The sequence below is a fragment of the Podarcis erhardii genome (assembly GCF_964252035.2).
Source record: "Podarcis erhardii genome assembly, chromosome: 3".
NCBI classification, from domain to species: Eukaryota; Metazoa; Chordata; class Lepidosauria; order Squamata; family Lacertidae; genus Podarcis; species Podarcis erhardii.
In genome coordinates, this window is record NC_138507.1 from 43,648,059 (window position 1) to 43,666,316 (window position 18,258).

General features: G+C 43.3%; 2 protein-coding genes across 8 annotated transcripts in view; one reads left to right on the forward strand and one right to left on the reverse strand.

Moving 5' to 3' along the window:
* Nucleotides 1–1,758: 1,758 nt before the first annotated feature.
* RRAGD (Ras related GTP binding D) lies at nt 1,759–14,867 on the reverse strand. The gene is made up of 7 exons (XM_081857280.1): nt 14,374–14,867; nt 7,979–8,274; nt 6,970–7,169; nt 5,440–5,554; nt 4,758–4,900; nt 3,599–3,747; nt 1,759–2,527 (listed from the first exon to the last, which is right to left on the reverse strand). The coding sequence occupies exons 1-7, from the start codon at nt 14,567–14,569 to the stop codon at nt 2,376–2,378; spliced, it is 1,251 nt and encodes a 416-aa protein (XP_081713406.1). The 5' UTR covers nt 14,570–14,867; the 3' UTR covers nt 1,759–2,375.
* Nucleotides 14,868–16,843: 1,976 nt separating this feature from the next.
* Nucleotides 16,844–18,258, forward strand: part of ANKRD6 (ankyrin repeat domain 6) — a 68,838-nt gene continuing 67,423 nt past the window's right edge. For 2 of the 7 annotated variants that reach the window (XM_081856956.1, XM_081856964.1), the window contains exon 1: nt 16,844–17,188. The gene's annotated coding sequence lies outside the window, so the exon portion shown is untranslated. The remainder of the gene's footprint in view (nt 17,189–18,258) is intronic. The other 5 variants (XM_081856963.1, XM_081856966.1, XM_081856957.1 and 2 more) reach the window with 5 other exon arrangements.

Here is an 18,258-nt window from a genome sequence, read left to right on the forward strand (position 1 = left end):
CTGTAGTATATTGGGGAGAGGAGAAGACAGACACACCCACACCCCGCACGCACAGAACCAAGCCAACTCTGAACAAGTTCGGTCCAAAGTATGTTGGCTCCCGAGACATGAAATCAGATAGGGTGATGATATGCGCTCTCTCTCTATATATATATATATTAAAAATCCTTATAAATTTTCTTCTCCCAATCCTGCCTGCCACCCCTTGCGACTTGAAATGGAAAGCACTCTTTGTGCATCTTCCTGTTTCTAAGACAAGGCATTTAAAAAGCTGCAATCCCGCTTACCTCGATGAGATCATAGGATTGCACTGCAAAAGTTGTTTTGCTAAATTCAAAACCAAATTAATGTAATTTAATCCAGAAGATGGGTCATAATCACTGCTACTCCCACTACCTAGACTGTCATTAATACTTCATTGTGAGAACACACCTTCTTATTTACCAGTAGACTATAGAGCAATGGGATGCGAGAGAGCAGAGGTAATGCTTTTTTCACATTTGTAGGCCTAAGAAGTGGTTGTGAAGCCAATCTATAATTAGCTGATGCTAGTTATATTTGCACAAAACATAGTGGCATTCATGCTCAAGAAGTACTCTTTCAGATGAACAGAACCTTCACTCCAAAAGGAGGAATTGTGTGGATCCATTAAGCTTAATCTCGAGCTTCCTAAGAACAGATGGCAAAAAAATTAGTTGGCAGTTCTGCCTAAACAGAGGCAACAAGCTGTGCTTAAGCAATATGAACTTAAATGCCCATTGTGGGGACACGTGAGAGGGAAGGAAAGACAAGCAGTGTTTTATGTAATGCCTTTCATACAGTAACTTGGGCAGGGTAAGTTTTATTAAACAAATCCAAATAATTGTATTTTGGGTAGAGGTAGAAAGAGGGAGTGACTATACTGCCTCATGTACCATCTTCTTTAGAAATGTAAATATAGCTTCAGATGCTTTTTGAAACTTGTATTCATTCATATGCAACCTGTGAGCCACTTTAGTCATCTCTTAGAATTGGCATCTTATGGAAGCAGAAATATGTGGACTCTCATACATTGTTCCTGTTACCAACATATACTTGCTAGTCAAAAGATTAGCATGAATGGTTTGAGAAACCATATGCTGTATTTCCATTACTTGAGAACTATGTTGATCACTTCCAACATGCACCCCTTCCTCCCCAGGGTTCTCTCTCAGCAACTGGGTCCTTCCACTAGATAGCTCTGTGGGGCTAGCAGGCAGAGCCCTATTGCCAAATCAAACCACTATGTCCCACCCTTAATATCCTGTACCTAAATACAGTCATACCTCAGGTTGCGGAAGTGATCCATGCGGGAGGCACGTTCGCAACCCGCAGCACCGCGTCTGCACATGCACGTGACACGATTCAGCGCTTCTGTGCATGCACAAAGTGCGATTTAGTGCTACTGCGCATGCGCCGAAACCTGGAAGTAACCCGTTCCGGTACTTCCGGGTTCAGCGTGGTCCATAACCCGAAAATGGGCAACCTGCAGCATTCGCAACCTGAGGTATGACTGTAGTCTTAAGGAATGACAGCAGCAAATACAGTCCTTTCACTGCGGAGAGTTCCATGGTGATTGGGGATTGCTCTCCTGGTAATGGGTGTGGTTAGAAGATGAACAGTCTCCTTCCTCTTCTGCACCCTGTGATTGCTGGTCCCTGCTTGTTTCCACCGTAACTGCATAGAATTTCTCCTGTTGCTGCAAGTGTATTTAAAAAAACAAACCCAAACACAACATGCAACTGTTACAAAATAGGTCTCTTTATAGAAAGTTGTAGAGGTAATCATCATTATAAGAACAAAATGGGTTTGCCAGGATTATGGAGACATTTGGGAGATATTTAGCGCATAGCCTATTTTTACAAAACTTTTCATGTACCAATAAAGGATTCCCAGGAAATATTTTTATTGCTACTGTATTTCAAAATAAAACTTCAATTTACAAGTTATATATATATAACTGGCATGAATATTAAACTCCCGCAAATTTGTAAAAAGGTATCTTACCATTTTTTTCTTGATTGTTTTACTCATTTGTTTGCAGCATATAGAGAAACTAACGGTACATATCCTACCCAAGTTCACACGTAAAAAGTGTCATTTTAAATAAAACACAAACGGGTTTATCAAAAGTTCATTTCCATCAAGAAACATGACAAAAGTGCAGAAAAGTTCTGTTACAGATACTTCTTAAAATGAACAACTGGATAAGATAAACAGTGTTTTGGCAGGAGGCTAGTGTGGTAAAATCCATGCCACCAGTACAGCAGTCCCTTTCATCTTCCAGCTATGAACCTGATGAAACCATTACAAGAAATAAGAGGTTTTACAAGTTGACAGTGGTTCACACAGTTCAGCTACACTGGCATTCTAGGGGTGCCATTAGGAGTAGCCCTCTTGGTCTTCTGAATTTGGTTTTGATTCTTCCGAGCTTTCACCGCTTTCATTCTCACTTCAAATACTTCATGTATGGCCTTACGGAAACAGTGGAAGTTGTAGTCTATTAGTCCTAAAGAAAAGAACAGAAATGTTCCATACTCAAACTGCCATGGCAACAACACAATTAAGTAAACTCTTTTCTGTGGTATGTACTAAAAGTAAAGGGCTAAAATCAGATTTCTCTCTTAAACGCAACAATGTAAGAAAAGCTGTAAGCAACTACAGAAATTTATGTACAATTTACCAAGAACTACACATTATTTTATAATGCACCATTGCAATGTTTGAATTTAAGCACTAAGCCAGTAACCTCACTCAAAATTAATGCTAATAAAGCTCTCTCACTTCCCTAAGTGAAGAGGGTACAAATTTTAAGTGGTTTAAATCTGCTGTGTTAGCCCTTTGTTTTTCCAGGGATTCAGAAGTCATGTGATACTGAAGCCACAAAATAATGAAGACCAGCCAAGTTTTATGAAATATATTTTAAGTTGAAATACCTCTCTATGGAGACTGAAGTCATGAAGACTAAGTTATTCTATGCATACATTCCCCACAGCATTTGGAGAGTAAGTATGATGCAATAAGTTTACAAAAACAAAAGGCAAGGAAGTTACTGCTGCTTAAGTGGAAACTCTTGTGTGTACTTGTGTATTTAGAGGATGGTAGGAAAATATAGGAGTAGAATGAGAGGTGAATATAATGAGAAAGTGTCGTTCCTGATCAAGCGTTAGGGAGGAGAAAAGTTCCATTTCCAGAAACCCTCTAGTGTTGGACTAGGATACACAGGTTCAAATACCCTCTCCACCTTTAAAGCTCCCTTTGTGACTTTAGTCTAGTTACAGTCTCAACTCTTAACCTCTCACAGATATGTAAGAATAATGAGGGACAAAGAAGAACATTATGCCACTCTGAACTGAAATGACCAGATATATAATCTAACAACATGAATACATGGCTCCAGCAACTTTAACAGAGGCTGTAGCAAGCCCAATGATCAGCTGTAATACCTCCATACCCTCTGCATTCTTTACTATAGTTTTGTCACAGCTTGTACATACGGACTCACCAAGACAAATATTTAATTATTAATTGGGAACAAGATTCTGAAGGATTTTTAAACTTTCAAAATGAAGTTCAATACCTTTTCTTTCAAAGCTTTCTTCTCTGACAAAGCAAACTAGCGCCAGAAACTTTGTCACTTCCTTTAAATAAAGGACTGTTGTGTTGTTCAATTTTATTATTGCTGTTGATTCTTTGTCGTAAGGAGTTCCTGCTCCATCTGCTTTGAGCCTGAACAGCAAGACACAGGTGATGTTGGGGAGAAGATAAATGCTGTGATTTTATCTGCTTGAATGAATACGTTTTTATTGCTGCTTTCAAGTCTAATTTAAAGCAAAATATGTTTGAGGCAGATATTGCCAACCTTTTTAGGCCCGTGGTAACATTTACAAGCTGGAGAAACTCTTGTGGGCAGACCCTCTCCCCTAATCAAGCACACACCACAGCCCATTCCACCAAATGCTTCTTTCAAGTCTTAATTCAGCAGAGGAAGAAGACCCTTTGGGTTCACATGCACCTTTGGGTGCTATGTTGATATTCCCTGATCTAGTGTGTAAAGATCTTATTTCAGCTCCGTTTTCAATCCTAGGCTGTTTAAAAATTTGCAGTTAAAAAAAATATATCCTGCCATGCATTTGATGGCTTGCCAGGGATAAAGTCGCTTATGTCTCAGCCTCAGTGGAATTATCACTGATTTTATTTACATGAAAATTACAATGCTGCCCTTCTAGTGACCAGGCCTTTGTGTAGAACTTGTGGTGCATTTTAGGAGCTGTTACTAGAATCTCTGAACTATAATATTTTGTATACACAAGTACCCCCCAGTTACATCAGCTAACTGGCTCCTGTTGGAAGACCCTTGGTTTCTAGTTAAAAAGTGCTGTAGATTAAACAAGACTAAGGCGAATTCACTTAATCTTTTCTGCACCCCAGCCTATTCTGCTCTATCAGTTGTAAAAGCTTTAGAGTTTCAAAATCACTTTTATCTACACACACACAACTCTGATGACCTTTCTCTCTCACACACACAGTGTGTGCTTTTGCAATTAAAGGTTTTTTCTATCCTGAAATAACAGCAAGCTAGAAGATCATTACTGCATATGAAAGAAAAACCTTCTAATCTTATTACTACTCCATTTGCATTTTAATTGTTATGTGACTTTAGGCCTTATAGGTTGCCCAAGACATACAAGCACAAAGGATGGCGTAAGAGTACTTTTTGTTGTTGTTTCTTTACTCACCCATAAATGCAGGAGATGTCGATGACAACATCTATCATATCACAGCTGAGCTCATAAGTCTGCATGTCCACTGGGGTACTGTCTGTTGCAATATAAATTTTACTGACTACATCAAAGAGAAAGGCTTTCTCAATTCCAGAATTCTACAAGGAAACAGGGAGAATATAGATTTCATTGAAGGAACCAAGTCTTTAGACAATAAAGATTATGTGCATGAGACAATAAAGTGTGCATGAGAAAAGAAAAGCTGGTGAAATATGGTATTATAAAAATAGTCTTAGTGTAATTCTTGGGCACAGAGCAACAGAATTCACATTGCTGTGTCCCACTGAAAGTATAACTTGGTGTTTGAGCTGCAATCCTAACACCAAGCTATGCTGAACAGTGCATCAGAACAGTGGATACAGTTCTGATAAATATATGAGCTTGTAACAATAATCATAGAGACCTAAGTTACATTCTAGCAAAAGTTTGAAATGAATTGTTGTTTACAAGCAAGCGAGTGTTTGCAAAGTAATTCCACTTCACTGAACAGTTTTTATTGGCATTTATTCTCATATACCAAGTATGCTACAACAACACATAACACAAAAATGAAATTAAAAACGAACAAAAAGTGTTTTGCAAGAAAATATAGAAAAGGCTCAGGAAATACATATGCAAAAGAACAACAACTATTTACCGAGATAAAGATGTTAAGCAAGTTCTCCAGTGTTGGGAGCTGGGGGATCAATTTCTGTACCACTTTGCTAAACGCTTCAAATATTGAATGGTCGTATATGCTTGTTAAATAAAAGCTGGAAAAGGAAACAGACATCAGTGTATCTCTCTGAAATGAGCAGCTCTGGAAAGTTTGTAGACAGAAATGAGGCGTTATAGCGCTTCCAGACAGGAGTTTGTGGAATTAGGGCTGCCCATGCATGCAAGTTCCCCTGCCCCACCCCCTGCCATCATCAAAATGCCAGCTCAGACTTTATTTAATTGGGATTTCCCCTTACTGTGGAAAATTCAGCAAGTAAAAATAATCCATTATACATCTGCATGCACTCCTGGTGTAAAAACTCATAAGGAAACTTCTTTTGATGGGTGATCTGACACATGATGTTTCAGTGAACAGTCTCTTATCACCACACCTGTATTTCCATTTGCTCCTCACCCAAGCATAATCTAGCAGTTCTGATGAGTGTGCCTATTTTTACCTGAAGAAGTGTGCATGCACATGAAAGCTCATACCAAGAACTGACTTAGTTGGTCTTTAAGGTGCTACTGGAAGGAATTTGTTTTGTTTTGCCTATTTTTACCATTTGCTACATGCTGAAGTCATGTTCAAATTGCACACCCCACCCCTCCGCCAACCCTGGCGAAAGCACAGGCCTCCACTTGGCGAATTGTAAAATGTGATAACTGAAGCTGGTATCCTTGTGAGGTTAGCCATAACAGGGCTCTCATTCCTCCCTGTTTGTGGAATCTTCTAAAGGGATGCTCTTACAAGAAATAGGGTTAAAGTGCCATCTGCCTACTATTTAACGACTATGCCATCTTGTGTATTACTTGAGTAAACGGTAAATTATATCCTCAACAAGTTTATCTCTTAAGCCAGGGTGGGGAATCTTATTCAGCATGAGGGCTGGGTTCTCTTTTTGGAAACCTGTCAGGGGCCACATGCTAATGGTGGGAGGGCCCTGAGGCAAGTGTAAGCATTATGTTTCCGCCATAGGCTGGTTTCTATACACCCCACTCTGCCTTCCATCCAGGCAAGGAAGAAGGGACACTGTAGCCAAAAATGCAGAGCAGGGTCATTGTGGGGTGTGGCCTAGAGAAGAGACTCTAGGGCCAGACAGGGAATTCTGGAGGGCTGTATTTGGGCCCTAAGCATCAAGGAATATAGTTTGACTATGCTGATAACAGTTTTCAGGATTCAGGTAGTACATACAGCCAAATATATTATTTTCCCATGTCAATTATTGAGTATTCATTTTAAAACTGAACATTAGTCAATTTTTGGCATAATGCTGAACTCCAGCCTAAAAAGCTCTTGATTTCTAATTATTTGACCACTGCAACTCTCAGTTGGCCATGCCACTGCTGTGTCACCCCTTTTCCCTTAAGATTTTACAAAAAGGTGGCACATGTGCTTGTTCAATATGTGAGGCATATTGCTTTTTTTAATTCTCCCCTGTCCAGGCTTTATCAATTGTTTTGCTCTCCTCACCTCAAGTGGATTTTTTCCAGCCCAGCATCTGCAAGGTCATCATTTGCCCTCTGATGAATGTCTCTCTGTGTTTCAATCTTGTGATCATCAGACAAACCATCTACTTTGTGGATAAATATTTCAAAGTTTATGTCTGGATTCACTTTATATGCTCTTGTCACAGTGAGATGCAATCTTGCCAAAGCTTCCATATAGTCATCCTACAAACCAAAAAATAAACTGGATAAATGCTTTGCTTTTGTAAATCCAATTAGGAATTAAAGTGTTTAATCTTTACTTCTCAAGTTTTTAAAGGTTGGGTTTTTTTTACATCTTCATAAACAAAAATCACAACGTGAAAGCACTTCGCATGCTTCATTCATAAATCTCAAGCATTGTTTTAGTATGAGTTAACTCTTATAAAAATTTCAATTCTACTACATGTATTAGTGTTTCAGATAATACATAGAGGTGCAAAAAGCATACTAGGTCTAATGTCATGATGAAGTCTACATGTACATAACAAGGAAAGCTAAAATAACAATATTTACACTATAACAATGAGAACTCAGGGCAGGATCGATAGAGCTGCTCTTCCACTTATGCTTGTGTGGGCGAGGAAGATCTGGTTTTTGCCAAATCACTTGGATGTAGGCCCCTATAATACATATCACACTACTCCACAGGGTCCCTCAGAATCAGCTTTTGAAGTGTGTGAGCAAGGGGCTATAGTGTGAAGGGGGACAGAGGAAAACTCTGCCTCAGAAGGGAAATCCTGCTTGTCATTCTCTGGATCTTGCCTGTACTAACGAGAGAGTCAATCACACTGTGTGTTGCTATTCTTATTGGAGATGTGAAGGCCCAAAGAGAAATATCAGAAAAATTGGGAATGGGGTGTGTGAGAAAGGTATTTTTATGGCTCTTCACATCTCTACTTTTTACCATCCATTCTACTGTTGGGTGATGTTTGTGTGTGCAAATTTAGGGTATTTGGTCTAAGCTAAGATCATAACCCAAATCCTTTCCTTACCTGAGAATCAATAACAAATATCAGTGCTCCCGTGCCTCGGAAAATCATCTCATAGTCAAAGGTAGGGTCAAAAAAGTCAATTTGCCCAGGAAAGTCCCATATCTGAAAGTTAACAAAGGAGCTGTTGGAAACATCCTCCCTGCAAATCTTATTAGTGCTCTCCAAGAAAAGGGTTTCATTCGGTGACATTTTATGAAACACAACTTTCTGAATCGAAGACTTTCCACTTCTTCTCAGTCCCATTAGCAGAATTCTTGGCTTGACTTCAGTACTAAAGGGTTCATTGAAATCTAGAACTGAATAAAAAGAAAACATTATTTGCAAAAACAACAATAAAAACAGGTGTTTATTTGCAACCAAATTCTAACACAATTTCAACTGATTTTACTCCCCAATCCTACCGTTTTAGGATTCCTTCCTTTCCAATGCCAAAGAGATCAAGCTTTAGTTGACTGATCTAATGACTAATTAACCTCTGCATTTCCCCTTCACCCTACCCACCAGATATTTTCCCAGCAACACCTGCTGGTTCAAAAGACAACTCACCTCCCTTAAAGAATAACGTAAGCTACTGATGGTGAAAAATGCAGAAGACCCTCAGAATTAGTATTGCATATTGTAAGCTGTTACAATCACAGGATTACTAGTTTTATTACTTAATAATCAATCTATCTATTAAAACTTTAGTTGACTGACTGGTGAGGGAAAACGTGAAAGCATTGAGACTTATTGTTTTTGACTATTTTTGTTCTGGGTGGGTGGTTAGTATGATAGTGAAAGGAAGTAAAAAATATTAAATGCAGCCTTTTCTTCCAAGAATACAAGTTGCAGCTTTTTTGTTTTCTCTATTATACCCTCTCACACTTTCTTAGTTAACTCAGAAAGACACCTGTATTGGGGGTTTCGAGGACGGCTGGTACAAAAATATTCAAAATAAGTAAATAAAAGTATTTCAGGTATATTGAAATGGACAGTGACCAAAGAAAAATATGCATTGCTGTATGTGACATCTGGAATAATTAATGCTATATACTGTAAGAGCTCCCAAATACCCAAACAAATATGTAAAATGGAGCAGCATAGCTTTCTCAAGTAAACTAACATGAGTGTTATGATTCAAATATGCAGTACTTAATTTAAATCTTTTTGAAAATTAATAAGGTTGTATTAATGTATTGGAATGCAAGACAAGATACAGTAGTAAGAAATCCCTTACCACTGTATTTTTTCAATAATTAAGTAAAAATCTTTTAATTTTTTTCTTTAGTTACCATGGCCTTCTAGTAAATGTAATCTTTTGTTTAAGATGTTGGTGTTGGGATTCAACATCAGGAGAGCCACAGCAATGTAGATCTTAATTCTCTGCCTTGTTCCTGATGTAGGTCTTCACTCCCTACTTCTTCCCTGGTGGGGAGGGGCACAATTTTGTGGTTCATTTTAGGTGCTAAAATGTCCTGGGCCAGCCCTGGCCACAGCTTCCCTTATCCCTGCCTTATATGGTGCAGCATTCAAATATTCAAACCTTTCTACCACCTGCAGTCTGTAGGAGTATAACCCAGAAAGAACAGTACCATGTGCTATTTCTGTACATCCAGATCAGTTCTGAAAGGGAGCTGTGAAACATGAGATGGCACATATGCTCACTGAATCATGGGAGAAGACCTCTGATGGAGAAGAATATTCATTTTGGAGAAGAACACCTATTTCAGAGGCCGCTACACTGCAAGTAATATTTGTCACATTCCCTTTTCTTTGAAGGAAAAAAAAGCACTCTTACTAGAACAAGTGCTCCTTAAAGTAGTGTCACTGGAAAAGCTGTTTTGCTTATAAATCCACAGATTGTCAAGTGTGTGTGTGTGTGTGTGTGTGTGTGTGTGTGAGAGAGAGAGAGAGAGAGAGAGAGAACTATACAGACTCTATAGAAGTATAAACTCCTTTGCACAAAATACCAACAATGCTTTCTATGGATTAATGTCAAAAGGACACTTTGAAACATAAATCTAACGCTTCCCTCAAGAAATCCTAGAGTCTGAAGCAATTTTCCCAGCAATCTTTTCCCAGCTCTGTAAAACAGAAGAAAATGTAGCCAAAAAGGAAAACAGTTTGTGTTATGCACAAAGCAACAGGTGGCAGAACAGCCTATTCTTTTTAACACAAAAATGTAGGTAACCATGGTTAACCCATTAGCAGGAAAAAAAGGGTTTCTCCTTTTAAACATGCCTATAAAAATACCCTTTCTATAAAATCACACCAGTGCACACAATGTCATCAAAAATATGCAGGCAGACCCTGGAGCAGAGCCTGGTAATAAGGGAACTGACATTCACAGCTGCAAAGGAGCTCTAAACACTGAGCCCTCTACAGCTGTTGCCTTTTATGGGCCTGAAGTCTGCCTTCCTTATTTCCTCAGATCTCCAAGTTCGCATCAGTAAAACACGTGCAATTTGTAAGAGACACTGGATATCTGTACCACAAATACCAATAGGAAGTACTTTATTAAAGCTTATCCCTCTCTCCAGATACTGTTTCAAGAGTTTGACACATTTATTAGGATAGTTTTCTCCCTCTGCTCTTAAAACACAGGCTGAACCCAACCTCCCGTCTCCAGCTTATTTCCCCTCCCCCAACTCAATGAACTTAGTTTTTCTTTCCTTTAGTTTCTCATTGACGTTTCATCCCATTCCTCGTCTACATAAGTTTCCTCCCAGCTTTATACCATCTACAATTCACTTCTGAAGCAACTCATACAATCAGCTGCACAGCCACTTATGTTTTTATTTCCATGCTCTCCCAATGCTCTCTACCTACCATATTCCACTGTCTGTCACATGCCTGGACACCTCCTCCCCTCCCCCCTCTGTTTTCTCCCTGTTCTTCTTTTCCTGTTCTTCCCCACAACAAGACAGCCACAACAGACAGTACTCTAAGTGCCTCCTCTCCCCAAATGCTCACTTATTATTTGGACACAAAGTCTAGATCCATAAAACTATCTACAAAGAAAGTTTTAATGATATTTTTATATTGGTCTGCTTTTCTGTATTTTTGGTGCTGGCTTCTGCGTTACATATGCTAGATTGTATTATTTAAACAATCGTATTTTTCTATTTGATTGGTTTTTTCAAGCTGTAAAGAGGACTTGGCCAACGGGGCAGTCTATAAATGTAATAAACAATAAAATACAAAGTTAGATCTGACTCTAGCCAATCAGCTACTTATTCCTCTTTCTTACATCCCATCTCATACTTAATTTCCTTTGGAAAAACAATGCTAGGTGTCATGCGGCACTTCAGGTTGTACCTTTGGACCCGAAATCCCCTTTCATCCTGATCTCAGGTATGCATAAGCTAGAGGAGGGCATTCAGTAGCAAGGTAAAAGCTGCATATGTTGAGGCCCTCAATGGCTACTTACAATTTTCTGGATGGGACCTACACCATAATATTGAAAACATAAACTAGATGGGATGGGGGAGTAACGCACCCCCCCTAAACTAGACCCTGGCTCACATTAAATATGGTGCACCTTTATATTTATGCAGCAAAAAAGAACCATGCATAAAGCTGGAGCACCATTAGTGTTTTAAGTGTTTGTGCTGTAAGCCAGGAGACTCCTAGTTTGGGGCTGCATACACAACATACATTTAAACACATCCACCACCACCCCAAGAATCCTGGGAACTTTAATTTGTTAATGTTGCCGAGAACTGTAGCTCTGTGAGGGGGTAAACTACACCTGCCAGGATTCATGTGTATATGTAGCTCAAATCTCTCTAACTACAAGATGGCTTTAGCAAGTCTCACCCAACGCTTACCAAGATAATGAATGTAAAGTGCTCCAAACTTTCTGAAGTGATATACAAAAATATTTCTATAAAAAGCACGAGAAATCTATCCCCTCCCAAATCTAATCCTCCCAACAGATTTCTCATTGTCAGGTGCCATCCTAAAGATAAAATACATCTCTCGCTGTCCGTTTCATTTCTCCACTGAAATTACTGTAAGCTCCAGCACACCCCATCTCAGTGACTAATGCCATAATCACACCTCTCTTTCAGTCTAGTCGTGTGTTCCAAATCTCTATAGTCAAACTCCAGGAAGGCTTGCTTCTCTTCCAACCCATATCATTCCTAGCACCACCCATTCATGCTCCAAATTCTAACCCCATTCCTAAACTAATGTCTCCAACTCCCAAACCTGATAAAAGGTAAAGGGACCCCTGACAGTTAAGTCCAGTTGCAAACGACTCTGGGGTTGCGGCGCTCATCTCACTTTACAGGCCGAGGGAGCCGGCATTTGTCTGCTCCGCAAACAGTTTTCCTGGGTCATGTGGCCAGCATGACTAAGCCGCTTCTGGCGCAATGGAACACTGACACCAGAGCAGCGCACGGAAACGCCGTTTACCTTCCTGCCGGAGCGGTACTACTAATCTACTTGCACTTTTGGGTGTGCTTTTGAACTGCTAGGTTAGCAGGAGCTAGGACCAAACAACGGGAGCTCACCCTGTCGCAGGGATTCAAACCACTGCCCTTTGGTCAGCAAACCCAAGGCTCAGTGGTTTAGACCACTGTGCCACCCACGTCCCAAACCTGATACCACCCCCCAAATTCCCTCCTCTGCCCCAAAACTCTTACCCTATTCCAAATGTTAGCCCTGAGACATCAAGTACCTCTGAACGTTTATGTTTAGAGTGGTACCTCGGGTTAAGAACTTAATTAGTTCTGGAGGTCCGTTCTTAACCTGAAACGGTTCTTAACCTGAGGTACCACTTTAGCTAATGGGGTCTCCCGCTGCTGCCGCGCCACTGCCAAGCGATTTCTGTTCTCATCCTGAAGCAAAGTTCTTAACCTGAGGTACTATTTCTGGGTTAGTGGAGTCTGTAACCTGAAGCATCTGTAACCTGAAGCATCTGTAACCCGAGGTACCACTGTACTTGTAGCCCCATGTTCTAATATCTCTCCTTCAAGGCCCTCACTCCATACTCTACCCAATTCAAAGCACAGCCTTTCCCACCCCAGAAGTCTTCCACATCCCCACAACCTTATTCCCACCTGTATTGCCAGTGTCTTGAAACCTGTTGTACTTGTACACCAAAGAGAATGAAAGGCTTCTATAAGCGGGGCCAGTCCAGGACATTTTGCTACCCAAGGCAAAGGACAAGCACAGATGTTGACTGGACTTTGGCAACTGAATTCCACTTCCATCCTCTACCACATCCAGGGGCAGCAGGCTAACATACAAGCTTCTTGGCACACAAAGCTCTGTCCTCCAACCACTATCACCGTCTGCACCAATTCCCCCATTCTGCTGTACGGACGTAGCCTGTATGAGACCCTTTGCAATCTGCAAGAATCCAGGATCACTCAGCATTCACTTGGGCAGCATGACGAGACTTTGGTTCTGTCTCGCCAAAAAACAAAGCAAAGGGAAAACCCCAACCCAGTTCAACAGGTTAGGTGTGGGCCGGTCCCAGTATTAGGCAGAGTGAGGCAGCAGATACTGGGGAGGAGGATGAGTCAAGACGTCAAGGTAATGGAAGCTGGAATAGCTCTGTCAGTAGAGCACGAGTCTCAGTGTCATGGGGTCTCAGTGTCATGGGGTTGAGCCCCACATTGGGCAACATATTCCAGCATTGCAGGGGGTTGGACTAGATGATCCATGTGGTCCCGCCCAGCGCTACAATTCTAGAAGGCCTCTGCGTATCAAGCCGCCTGATGTGTCCCCTAAGCCCTCCTGCAGCCCTCAGGTGTGGTGGCAGGCAGAGTCCCTTTCAGTATATCTGCCAGCCCAGTCGGAACTGGGACACCACCTTAGCCCTCATTGCCTTGGGTAACAAAATGCCTTGGGTCACTCAGGTTGCTGCTGCTGCTTCTGCAGGCAGAAAGAAAGAAAGAAAGAAAGGGGGGTGTAGCATGGCCATAGCCAATATTTTTGTAGGGGGGGGTGAGGACATTGTTGAGGGCATACTTGATAGAGAGGGCAGCTGCCCCCCTCTTTGGTTATGCCCATGGCATGCAGGGCAAACATTATGGGTGCAGTTTGTTGCTCCCCCCTCCCGCTCCTAGGGGCTGAGGTTCCCCAAAGTCCATAGGAATTGCCATTCAAAGGGTGTGTGTCTGTGCACCCGCGTCTTGTGATCGATTACGTGGGGCGGAGCTTACCTGTGTCACTCACAACATTATTTTATCCAAAGTGGGCTCCCCCGTGACCCACGCCCGTTTCCTCCCTCCCCTCTCCCAGCCCCGCAACTCTCCCCAGCTCTCCCGGGTGCGCGGAACGCAGCCTGCGCGCAGCCCGGTGGCTCCCCCCCCCCTCTCTCTCCGCCGCTCACTCCGCCCCAAAACAATGGGCCTGGCAGTCACGAGGCCGCCCTTTCCCTTCGGGGCAGCCGAGCTACTTACACGCCCCGTCCCCGCCGTTCTCCGGGTCGCCGTCCGAAAACGAGCCACTCCCGTCCCCGTAATCTGCAAGCCCCACGATCTCGTCTTCTTCGTCGTCGTCGTCTTCTTCTTCCTCCTCCTCCTCTTCATCTTCCTCCTCCTCCTCTTCTCCCTCGTCCTCTTCCTGCTCCTTCGGCTTCCCCGGCACCTGGCTCATCCTGCTCCCTCCCCGGGCTTCTTGCCCCTTCTCCGAAGGCAGACCCCGGCCGGACCCCCAGCGAGCTGCACGCTCGCCCCGCCGCCGCCACGAGACCCCCCGCGCCCCTCGAGGCTGCCTCTCGCCTGGGACGCTGACCTAAGCTGCTCCCTTCCCTTGTATTTCTTCCTCGCCGCCGCCGCCGCAGTTGTCAAAGGAAAGTCAGCCGAGGCCCTGCCGTCCCTCCCCGAGGAGAGAAACTGCGTGACCCAAGTCACCTGACACACTCACACACACACTCACTCACTCACTCACACACACGGAGTAACATAATAGTAGACGCCGAGAAACGAGAAACGAGCCGCTCGAGGGAGGGGCCCTACCAATGAACGCGCGCGCGCGCACACACACACACACACTTTTTAAATAGATATAGATAGATATATTAAGGATTCTCATGCCACACGGAGGGAGGGGCCAGCGTTGAATTTGCGAAAGGAAAGCCGCGGGGTTTCAAACAATGTTTCAAAACACGCCGTCCCGCCTCGCCCCAAAATTAGGTGTTTGTGCACTTTGTATGTAGTGGGAAGGCTGCGGTGGTGACTAGACTCGAGAGTAGTGCAGAGTTGGGGGTTTTGACAGGTATACCTTTTTCTTTCTGTAACACAGTGACATGACAGGATCTCCCAAAAGTCCTTTTTTTCTGAACAGCTATTAAATGTATGGGTGTCGCTGTCTCCTCTTGCATTTGGTATCTGAGCATGTACAGAGTACTTATGTCCCCATTAGCTTACTAGCATATCTGAAGGTGAAGTATTCTGGTCAGATTTGAGAGCCAAAATCCCCTTTTTAACACACAACTGCAGTCCTAAGCATGCTTACCAGGGAGGCAGGCTGCAATTATACAGGGTGAGTCCTTTAAAAGCGGCCCTGTGGATACAGAGTACAAATGTTCCACGGGGCCTCTTTTAAAAGACATGTGAATACCCACACCCTTCTACCTGGGAGTAAGCCCCATTGAACTCGGTGAGGCTTATTTCTGAGTAGACATACAGAGGATTGCACTGTCAGTCTCACAGAAGGCAGCAAGATTTTACCTGAGGAAACCTTCAGGGAACCACACTGCAAATTGTCTTTTGAAAAGTGCTGTCTTCTCAGTATTAATCCACAAGTTCAAGCAGTGGCATTGAATAAGCTGGCAAGACAGGGACAGTAAAGATGAAAAGTGCACCCTTGAAAATTTGCAGACAGGTTTAGTCAGGTAAGATGCTTCGGAGTGACTGGTTTACATTATACAGTTATGGCTGCACAATCCTGTGGCCAGTAAGCAATCTGTTGCTTCTGAACGTGCTTGTTGACTCATGATTTGTAAGCGATAGGAGAAATCCATTATCCTCATGACCAGATGGTTCATCACTTTAAAAATATTGCTTTATATGTTCTGTTACTGAGCTCAGGCGCTTGAAAACAAATACAGTGGTACCTCGGGTTAAGTACTTAATTCGTTCCGGAGGTCTGTACTTAACCTGAAACTGTTCTTAACCTGAAGCACCACTTTAGCTAATGGGGCCTCCTGCTGCTGCACGATTTCTGTTCTCATGCTGAAGCAAAGTTCTTAACCTGAAGCACTATTTCTGGGTTAGCGGAGTTACCTGAAGCGTATGTAACCCGAGGTACCACTGTATAGGCAAGGCCTGCTTTTTTGACCCAGACATACACCGGAGGGCAGAACCAGCCCACTGATGCAGTGGGGTGAAGCACTTGCCTCAGGTGGCGGATGAACAAGAGGCGGTGTCCTGCCCACCCCACCACTTCCGCCACCACCAGAATGCACCCTCTCACTGGAATGCCTCCTGGGGTGGAGAAGATGAGCCACAACACCTTGCAGGATGCCTTTACTTTCACCCAGTTTTGGGGTGAGTGGAACACTGGCTGTGTGTTCCGATGGAAGCAGAAGTGGTGGTGGGGAGAGTGGTGTTTGACCTGTGGAAGCATTTTTTGCATATTCAAGTCAATCACTGAGTGATTTCTTTTTTTCTTAAATTTGTGCTGCTCCTTTTGCCACATCTGTTTTCCTACACAGAAAGTCAACCGCCAGATCCTAAGCGTGATTTTTTTATTTTTTATTTTTTATTTTACTGAGAAGCAAGTCTCACGGTGTTCCATGGGACATATATTGTGATGAAAAAAATTAGGACATGCGAGTCAAAGAGGGTCAGACGAATTCCGGACCGTGTTGTTCCTGACCGTGGCCGCTAGATGTCGCTCACCAACGCCCATCTCGACCTCTTGACTCCGCTCTCTGAGCAGCAGATCTTTTTCACTTTGGGCTGTTTCCAGGTGCGGCCGCTAGATGGCAATGGCGGAGCGGATGGTGAACGCAGAAGCCTCCCCCGCCCCACGCCGGAGAGCAAAGTTACCTGCGGCGTGCATTGGAGCAGGATTTCGTAGTAACTTTGCAAACCCTTTTCACGAGGGTGGAGCAAGGGAGGACCGAGCCTAGCGCTCCTACGAGGGGCAGCTGGAGCGGCAGAGATTCCCCCACCTCCCCGCTTCCTACAAGCCCATCGTTTTGCAGGGTTTGTTCGTCCGCCGAGCTGGGATGTGCGTAGCAGGGCGCCCTGGGAGAGAAGAGAAAAGGTAGGTATTTAAAATATACATATATTGAGAGGCGAAGGGAGGGTTATCCCTGCATGCAAGAGAGGGTTCTGCAGCCAAGTCTCCTTCTCTTGCACCGTGTCTACATTTTGTAAACAAGCAGAAGGAGGGGGAAATCTATGAATACAAGAGCTATCTGTAAGGAGCTCCTCTGTTTCTCTATTTCTCCCCACCCCCAGCTCCGGTTTCTGTGATTGTTTGGCCGCTGCAAGTGTTGCCGCTTCCTCTCTCGCCCCTCCTCCTAATCTCAGAACCTTCCAGGGCTCAGGTCTGAGCCAGCGTTAAACCATAACACTGCCTGGATATGCCAATGCACACCCTGGCTTATGTAGGAAGGCGAGAAAAAAACAAACAAAGAAAAAAGCAAGACGGGAGTCTAAGCAGAGCCAGAGTGCCGCCGCCTTCTCCTTACCAATCAGAGAAGCAGCAACAGCTGGCCCAGGTCACACCTGAGATTAGGAGACTCAATTTACAGCGGGGGGGGGGGGGAGGCAGAAGCAAACGGGAGTGGGTCAATAAATGTGTCTCTTACCTTTGCACTGTAGTTAAACACATGCAAAAGTTACAGGTTCTACTCTCTCTCTTCTTCATTTCGCCATCCAACCAAGATTAATTTAATTACAGCCCAAGGACTCATTCTAGCCAGACAAAAGCACTTGAGAACCCAAAGCAAAGGCTAGTGAGGGTTGTGGCTGAGGGGACGCAGCCCAGGAAGAGAGGCTGCATTTGGCTTCTGAGCCCGGCTTCCTCATTCCTTGACTTGTAGGTTAGACTTCATGCCTTCCAGGCTGAGCTGAGAGTCCAATCCAGCCAGGTATGCTCCAAATTTGATGTGGAAAATCTAAATGGCCACCGTAGGAGTAATTCTCCTGCAAGCCTCATTGAAATAAATGGGAGCTGTGCATGTGCAAGATATTCAGCTCATGGTCATTTCAGTGCGATTTGTGAAGGGACTTTTCCTGGTGGATTCTGCCCACGCAATAGTCACCTCTCTCTTGTCTCTCACTAATTAATGGCACTCCAAGTCTGCTACCCCTACTTGCCTCATGGTA